The 9,999-nt window shown below is 37.8% G+C and overlaps 1 protein-coding gene across 1 annotated transcript; it reads right to left on the bottom strand.

The window, feature by feature from the left end:
- Positions 1-9,147: 9,147 nt before the first annotated feature.
- On the bottom strand, positions 9,148-9,786 carry LOC138905564 (uncharacterized). The gene has a single exon (XM_070194085.1). The coding sequence runs from the start codon at positions 9,784-9,786 to the stop codon at positions 9,148-9,150; it is 639 nt and encodes a 212-aa protein (XP_070050186.1).
- Positions 9,787-9,999: the final 213 nt, after the last annotated feature.

Genomic DNA, 9,999 nt, shown 5'->3' on the forward strand with positions numbered 1-9,999 from the left:
TAGATCACTTGCCTCCTTATTATGATGATTTTGATCAATTGTTCATCTTCTTTATCAAGAATTTTATTTGAAACCGATTTGTCTATATGCTTTAAACGTACCATACACTTTGTCCTTCTAGGACTTATTCTAATATGAGCATTTGCAGTGAGAATATAGTTACTTTCTTTGGGCCAGCAAATGCGCATGGCGTTCTTTGCAATATAGTGCAGATGAATTATCTTTTTATGAACTTCAAGTTCATATTATCTTCGAGGATCTAGAGGTACAAATGGTAATTCATTTCACGTAACGTTTTCTCAACTGTTTATCCTAACTCCCCCTCATGTTAGAAAAACTAACTTACTTCCTCAACTTTAAAAATCCACCTTTGTGTGTTATGGTGTTAATCAAAATATACACCGCACATTAATAATAATAAGATGTAATTATTTGGTTCCTGACCCTGAACCATTTGTGAGGGGAGAATGTAATATACTTTCGTATATAACCTATATCAAACTGATATAGATAACTTTATTCTCATAAGCAATAATTTAGCTATTAAGTGGAGGCACTCAATAAATTATTTTGCTAAACTAACTGTGATGTAAACCAACTTATCAAGATGAAATATCTTGAATAAAAAGTCTGAATATGCTTTAAATTAAATTATTGAGAAAGTTATCTGGCAAACACCATGTTGCGGGTTAATAATAATCGCACATGTAACCATCTCATAGATGCATCTTATGTGGTATACATGGCAGGTGAATGGGCCCATATTCACCTTTGATATTTCCAGCATTCATGGGATTCAATCCCAATATTAGTTGGTCTATTAATTGATAAAAACAAACAATATAAGAGAATTCGTAAAGAATTTTTTAGTTCTTTAATATTTACCCATGTGAATTCTCTTTTATCTTTGCACATCATATTTTAAATTAACATGGTTAAATCAATTACGCCAACTGGATAAATTATCAATATTGATAAACTTTAAGTTTACACCATGACGTGTGCAATTATCAATAAACTCCAAGTTTATTATGATATGAGTTTTTATATAAATAAATTTCTACTTTATTGTGGCATTCTTTTATTTATATAGTATAAACTGGTGAATAAAGCGGGTAGCTTTTCACATACATATTACCCCGCTACAAGTTATAGTAATAGAAGATATTTATATCTTTCCTTTATTTTTAGTCTCAATAAAATCAGCCGCTTTCGCGAATACTTTAGAAACTCAATAAGTTTCTTTGAGACTTACTACGACACAATACCGTATTGATAATGAATTGTATTCCTCCAAAATAGTAATATTTGGCTCTTATAGAGCTCTCAATTAATTTTTTACTACCATATATTCATTAATATCCATATGGTGAGTATCTCTCTCAAAGAGAAAGTTATACCATTATGGTCATGGTCAAAATTATATGCAAGATCTATTTCTTGCATTATTGTTGTCCTTTAATAATCACATTGCCAAAATATTTTGGCGTACAATAGGTACATGACCAATAATCATTCATGCCATAATAATGACATCATTTTCTTATTTTCCCTCAAACCTCCTTCTAGAAGTGAGTGGTATAACGTTTTTATTTTTTCAAGAATGAATATGTATTCATTAATCACATATTGTCATATTCACCATGAATACACCATAATTATCTATATGTGCTTTACAAAATCTCTTGTCAAATAGATGACAAACATTAATTTCATATAGTGAAGGATTATTTTGAGGATCCTTATTGTTCTCATTACCACAATGATGACGATTATAATTTCGTCTATTGCCACGTCTACATCCATTAATATCGTCATAGTAATAATTTTGTCTTCTTTCATATTTATCACATATTGCTACCATATTCTCTTAAAGGAACGAGAATGAAGCAAATTCATTGGGACGAGTTTCCACTTATTGTGCTCACAATCATACATGAATTTGATCATGGAAAGACGTAAAAATTTTACCACTTCGGGTGGTTATAATTTCTTACAAACTTCATTAGAGATCTAATCAAAATTTATTGTCTTTGCTTGTATTTAAAATCAAATTATAGAATTTTAAGGATTTAAAAGAGAAAAATAAGGTAAAATACTCATATTAAATGCAGAAGTTATTTCTGAAGGAAGTTCATGGAACAATTGACAATCATTATGCTCAATATTATAGACAAGTTGAGCACCATGTACGTATCCCAAAGCATGGTGACCAAAGCAGATGCCTCTACTCAATTGGTTAAAGTCTCGCGTTGATAACGTGTTATGAAACAATAAAAGAAGAAGAAGAGTATTGAATAGAAAAGTAGAGAGAGAGCATTCTTATTGATTTGGGATGATTTATAATGGGATAGAACCTCTCTATTTATAGGAAAAAGTGACTTTTCCACCAAGTAACAAATCGTAAAATCTCTCTAAAATATAGACATTCACCTTAAATACAATTCTATTTGTAACATTACTTAATTAATAAAATAATAGTCCCAGTTGGACAACATTGTTTGAAATAGTAGTAGCAATATTACAGACCAAAGCTTTTCTAGTGAAAGTAGTTCCTAGGATGTCTGCCCATAGTGCATTATTGGCAAACATCGGAGGAACTGCCAAAATCCTGGTTGTGTCAAAATACCTTTTCTTTGCTCCTTCCTTAGCTAGTAGATCTGCCACCCGGTTCTGCTCTCTGAAGCTATGGCTGATGTCTGGGTTCCCCAGCTATATTATCAATGCCCTGCATTCACAAACAAAGTTTTCGTAAGGTATATGACCATATTTTAACATTCCAATGATCTCTTGTGAGTCAGTGTTGATCACAAGGGGAGTCAGATTGTGCTTCCTTGCTAGTTTTAGTCCTTCTATCAGTTCCAACAACTCTGCCAGATTTGTTATGGTTGGAAAACCCTTCATATAGCCCAAAATCTAGCCACCCGAGTTATTCCTAAATACCCCCCATGCCTCTTGTTCCTGGATTACCCAGGGAGGAGCCATCAGTGTTAAGTTTGAAGTGGTTTCTGTCGGGGGGCTCCCATTAAATCTGATGGTGGTCCATTCCTTGTGAGGTTTGTTCATGTCTAGTAGATGATATTCTATAGCCTGAGCAATGACAGTTTTGGTTTGGACTTGTTCCTTCCTCTGGTTGAATATGTTGTTGTTCCTTGTAAGCTAAATGTTCTAGAAGTAAAATGGTAGAAGAAAATGACAATCCAGGAAGTCATTAAAATACTTGTCCTTCAGTTTGTTCCATGTCGTATTGTATGAATCAGGGCTGAAGTGTTTATGCATGGACTGATCATTTTCATTATTACATATGTTGTCCTAGAAATATTTGGCATTGGGACAGTGGAAGAATATATGGTATATAGTTTCCTTAGTGTTATTGCAAACTTGACAATAAGATTTACCTGGAAGCCAATGTTGTGTAGATACTGGTTGGTGGTGAGCTAGAAGCCAAGTAAAAAACTTTATTTTATTGGGTGTTTCCAATTTTCAAATCCAATTGAAGGATGTGCTAGGTTCTGAAGGTGTACTCTATTGAGGGTTTATTATGGAGTAAGCTGATTTGGATGAGAAACGTCCATTGCTAGTGAGACCCCAGATGAGCTTATCTTATTTAACAAGTCTTAGGCGGAGAATAGAATTGGTGATGGTGAGAGCCGGTTGCTCAGGGATGGGAAACGGGAGTAAGCTTAAGTTCCAATTCCTGTTATTGAATATAGAGGATACCTTGATGTTATCTTCCCTAATAGTCTTGGGGGCCACTGATGATGGAGTCAATTGGACCGATATTAGGAATCCATGAGTTAGTTAGGAAGTTTACCCTATTACCATTGTTGACAACCCACCTAGAAGCTTTGTTGCAGATTTTCCATCCTTCTAAGATGCATTGCAAGGTTCTGGAAATAGGTTTCCTCCAATTCTTACTCTGGGTACAATGCTTGCCAATTAGTGTTCTGGCCCATAAGGAGTCAGGCTTGTGGAAGAGCCTCCAAGCTAGACCTGAGTGGCAAGCCTTGTTCTTTAGCTTAGTTTTTTGGATGCCCAATCCACTATGGGGCTTGAGTTTAGTTATAACATCCCAGCTTAGCGCATACATCTTCTTTTTCTAAAACTGTGGTATCCTATATGAAGTCTCTTTGGATTTTATTAATCTTTTTGCAAGTGGATATGGGTAGCTTAATTTATTGCATCACATGGTTGGGGATGCTAGCAATGTTAGCTTTTGCTAGTGTTATACGCCCTGCCATGTTCATGAATCTGGTTTTCCAGCCTATCCGTTTTGAGTGTATGTTATCTATGATGAACTGGAAGTCACCATTGGTGGGTCTCTTATGGAAAATGGGGAATCTAAGGTATTTTCCAAAGTTTGTAGAGGATTTGATGCCAAGGATGCTGGTATACAAGTCAATGTTCTCCATAGATGTGTTCTTGGAATAAATTACCTTGGACTTAATCATGTTAACTTTCTGACTAGAGACCAAGTTGAAAGAGTTTAAAGTTTTGATGATGGAGTCACAGTTCTTTGTGTTGGCGTCGGCAAATAGTGTGAGATCATCACCAAAGAATAGGTGAGAGATCCTATGGCCATGTCTATAGGTGGATATTGGGGTCCAATTTAAAAGGTCCACTTCATGATCAATCTACCCGGCGAGCCTATCCATACACATTATGAATATGTAGGGGACATAGGGTCCCACTGCCTAATACCTCTAGAAGGTAGGAATGGTTCAATCTTGTTACCATTTAGCAGAATTGAGATTGAGGCTGAAGTGATTCATGACATAATGAGATTAATAAGGCTTTTTGGTAGGTTATAAAAGAAAATAGTGTTCCTAATGAAAGACCATTCTAACGTGTCAAAGGCCTTTTCAAGGTCAATTTTGAGAATCATATTATTGCCTTTCCCTTTCATATTGTTAAAGTGGGAGATGTATTCTTGGACAATGATGGAATTATCTGAAGCTCTCCTGTTTGAGAGGAAGCTTGCCTGGCTGGGGCCAATGATAGTGATTAGGTAAGGTTTGGGCCTATTTACAATGATTTTGGTGACTAATTTGTACATGGTGTTACAGATCCCTATAGGCCTGAAAATCCTAAGCATGATCGCATTAGCACATTTAGGTATGAGACAAAGATAGTTTGGGTTCACCTTAGGGGGAATTTTATTTGTGGAGAAGACTTTGGTGCAGAAGGTGATGACATGGCGAGAAACAAAGTTCTAGTATTTCTGATAGAAGATAGGGTGTAGCCCATCAGGTCCAGGTGCTTTAGCTGCCTTGAAAGAATAGAGGGTATTTGTGATCTCACTTGGTCTCAGTTGCTCTCTGAGACTAAGGGATGCTTCATCAGAGAGGGTGTTGAAGCCAAGTATTGTTTGGGTGCCATGAAGGGTAGTATGGGTGTGGTATGTGGTGGAAATACCTTTGAAGTAAGCTTGGACGATGTCCTTAATGCCCTCTTGGTAATGGGTCCAATTTCCCACCTCATCTTTTAGTGAAAGGATTTTATTCCTCCTCCTTCTGTTTATAGTGGAGGCATGGAAGAACTGGTATGTCACAACCCAAAATCAAACTAGTCGTGATGGCACCTAACCTAACCCGCTAGGTAAGCCAGTTAACCACTAACCAATTCCAATAACAATCAATAAAGCAATCAAATAAAAAAATTATCTGAATCTGATACATTCCCCAAGAACTGATAGTACAAGTCATGAACTTCTAAGAATAGAGTTTACAAAGCTAGTATGAAGTAAATACATCATCTGTTTAAAAATTACATAAACAGAGTTTTATGAATCTAAGGCTACTATGAACAAGAGGCAACTACAACCGGAACGTAGGTACATCTTCAGATCCAGCTCCCAATGAACACAGCAACATCAACAGCCAACATCTGCACGCAAGGTGCAGAAGTGTAGTATGGGTACAACCGACCTCATGTACTCAATAAGTAACAAACCTAACCTTAGGTTGAAAGAAGTGACGAGCTTGTACCAAGGTCAGGGTCCAGCTCCAATAACTAACAACATTTCATAACAACATAAAAGCAAGTAATAAAAGAAGTAACTCAAAGAATAAATGATCAGCTAAATCATGATTTCTGCAAATAATTATGCCTTTCTAGTGTATTAGTGAAAACCCAAATCGTTTACCGAAGTTGCCAAAAATAGGAGTAAGTTTGAAAACAGTAATTTTTTCCAAAAATTCTTTCAATAAATAAGATGTTTCATTTTTTTTCCAGATAGCCAGTGTAAAACCAATGCATCACTATGCCCATATGTCAACATGTGTGAGATGTCATGAATGACGTGATACAGTACAATATGAGAAAAATACATCTCTATGCCTGTATGTCATGTGTGCATGTCAATGCAACGTATCTCAGAGATGAACTCATGTATTCACATTCTCAGAGTACTCAATCTCACCTTCTCACACATTCCACTCATAATGCTCAATCACTCGGTACTGTATATGTCCAATCCGGCCCAGGGAAGATCCATCCCGGAATATACACATCAACTGATCATCAGTCACTCAATATCAAGTAGGGCTAATTCAGCTAGTGGAGAAGATCCATCTCCAGGTATATAATGCTTCGGACAAGATCCATGTCCAGGGAAGATCCATCCCTCAATAATAACAACCACGCTCACTGGGTGTATATGCAGACTCCGGAGGGGCTCCTTCAGCCCAAGCGCTATAAACCGCACTGATAACTCAAGTGACATAGTATCAATATCAGAATCAATCAGGCCCTCGGCCTCACTCAGTCATCAATCTCTCCAGTCTCTCTCTCACGGGCTCACAATGTCATGAAACTACCCCGAAAATGATGATATGATGTATCAATAAATAACAACAGAGACTGAGATATGATATGCATATGAATGAATATGTAATGCAATGAAAGCAGACAGAAATGACCTCGGTGGGTCCCAACAGGATAACATGTAGCCTAAACATAGTTTATAGCATGAATCACATTTTGATAACTTTAGTACGTATAGATTTTATGATTTCAGACAAGTTCAGGTAACTACATAGTACCACAGAAATGACGGAGTCACAGGTCACACGGTGCACTCCCACATGCCCGTCACCTCAACACCAAACACATAACACGTATACTCAGGGTTCATACCCTCAGCTCCAAGATTAGAAGAGTTACTTACCTCAAACAAGACGAATCCAATGTCGAGCAAGCTAAATAATGCTCCCGAAATTCCATTCTGCACGTAACAGCTTCTGAATGGCTCGAATCTAGTCACAATTGATTTGATTCAGTCCACACAATTTTTAGAAATTAATTCCATATCAAAATACTAATATTTTCCCAGAAAAATCCGAAATTACACTCCAAAAATTACCTGTGGGGCCCACATCTCAGAATCTGACGAAACTCACAAAATTCGATAACCCATCCAATTACAAGTTCAACCATACTAATTTCACTCAATTCCGACTCCAAATCGATGTTCAAAACTCAAAAATTTGTTTTATAAAATTATAGGAATTTCCTTCGATTTCTCTTGAAGATTTGATAATCTTACACCAAAAATGAAGATTAATTCATGAAATATAATCACAAGGGAGTCAAAAACACTTTCCCCAAGTTGTGTGAAAAAATTCCTCTGCAAAATCGCCCAAACCGAGCTCCAAAATACGAAAATGGGTGAAAATATCGAACCCTCAAACTTAAAGGGTTCTGCCCATGCTTTTCGCACCTGCGGAGCCTGGGTTCGCACCTGCAAAAAAATGTCGCACCTGTGCTGCCCGACTTCCTCACCATTTTCCACTTCTGCAAATCCCTGCCCGCATCTGCGCAATTGCAGGTGCAGAAATCCCATTGCACCTGCGACCTTTGCTGACACCCTCCAACTCCGCACCTACGCTCGAGCTGCCACACCTGCGTCATCGCACATACGGCCAAGACCCTCGCAAGTGCAATCACACCAGAAGGGCTACAACTTCAGCAACCTCACAACTCAATTTTTTGATCCGTTAATCATCCGAAACTCGCTCGAGGACCCTGGGACCTCAACCAAATACACCAATAAGTCCTAAAGTATACCACGGACCTACTCGAGGCCTAAAATCACATCAAACAACATCAAAACGACGAATCATACCCAATTTCAAAATCTATGAACTTTAAACTTTCAAATTCTATATCATGTGCCGAAACACATCAAATCAATCCGGAATGACTTCAAATTTTGCATACAAGTCATAAATGATATAACGAATCTATTCCCATTTCCAGAGTCGAATTCCGACCCCGATATCAAAAAGTCATCCCCCCGGTCAAACTTTCCAAAAATTCAACTTTTGCCATTTCAAACTTAATTCACTACGGACCTCCAAATAATTTTCCGGACACGCCCCTAAATCTAAAATTACCATACGGAGCTAATGGAATCATAAAAATTTAAATCTGAGGTCGTTTACACATAAGTCGACATCCGGTCGACTTTTTCAACTTAAGCTTTTCATTACGAGACTAAGTGTCTCAATTCATTTTGAAATCTATCCGGACCCGAACTAACTAATTCGATAGGTAATAGTACAACTATAAAGTATAAATGGAGCAGTAAATGGGAGAACAGGGCTGTAATACTCAAAATAACTGGCCGGGTCGTTACATGGTATTAGCATCTCTATCACAAAGCCAATTAATTCTGACTTTTAGTTTCCAGAAGTCCTCTTCACATTTGAGGATGTTGGAGCATTCCTTTTGAAGGTGTGTGTCTATGTTTTGGAGAAATCTGCTAAATGTGAATTGAGGGGATTTCTGAATGCCAGCTAGCCTAGCCATGAGATGCTTCTTCCTATGAGATATGTTCCCAAAGACCTCTTTATTTCATTTCAAGGCATTGTGTTGGATGTTTGAGGTAGCTTGGGACAAAGTATTGTTGGAGAAGCTTTGTTGAATGATCAGGGGTAGGTTAGGGTGGCCACATCACATTGTCTCAAACCTAAAGTGCCTATTATGGCTAGTGTGGGCATTGTATAGAGAGAGAGAGAGACAAAGGAAATTGGTCCGAGTAGGTCCTGGGGAGATGGGTGACACTGCATTTGGGTACAACTCAATCCAGTCACTAGTAGCTAAGCACTTATCTTGGCTTTCCAGGATGAGACTATGTCTGTTAGATTATCTTTTATTACTCCAAGTGTATTTACTGCCTTTGAATCTTAGGTAAACCAAATTACACTTATTGATACAGTTCCAAAAGTGGTTTGCTCTAATAGCACTAATGCTATTACCACCAAATTTATCCTTGGCTTTTAGGACTTCATTGAAGTCACCCCCTACTAGCCAGCCGCCCTTAAAAACAAATGCTATATCTACCAAGTGATCCCAGAGTTTAATCCCATCACTAAGGGTATTGCTAGCATATATTGTACTAAAAAAGAAAAAGTTGGGAGGGGAATGTACCTTGACCATGACATGGATACCCTGAGGGGATGTGGAGATCTCTTCAAGCTTGATAAGTTCATCCTTCCACATGGCCACTATATTACCAGATTGGCCATTAGTAGGGGATTGGAACTGATCACTAAAATGTAGCTCATTGGCAAGGTGTTTGTAGTCAGCCATATGAGTCTCAAGAAGGAGTAGAACTGCGAGATTGTGGAGTTTGACCATGGAGGAGCAATGTCTCCTAAACTTGGCACTATTGGCACCCTTGGAATTCCATATGATGAAATTCATTAAAAGCTTATATTTGTGTGGTGTCTTCCTCTTGACACCCTTCTCCTTCCTTTTGGCCAGTGCTCTCTGGCTCTCCATCCCTAGTGATGGTCATAGTAGTGCTATGGAGTGCTCTAATCTTGGCAATGAGGGCACCTCAAGTTCGAAGCTGCAACTTGACAATTTTCTTGGACAGAGTGCAATAAGCATTTCGCTGAGACGCTCTTTAAACTCTATCACTTGGCTCTTTTCCAACAATATCATTGTTGTTTTTGGCACCCCTAGGTTTGCTAGAGTTTCCTCCAATTCTAG

This window comes from Nicotiana tomentosiformis, chromosome 2, assembly GCF_000390325.3.
Source record: "Nicotiana tomentosiformis chromosome 2, ASM39032v3, whole genome shotgun sequence".
NCBI classification, from domain to species: domain Eukaryota; kingdom Viridiplantae; phylum Streptophyta; class Magnoliopsida; order Solanales; family Solanaceae; genus Nicotiana; species Nicotiana tomentosiformis.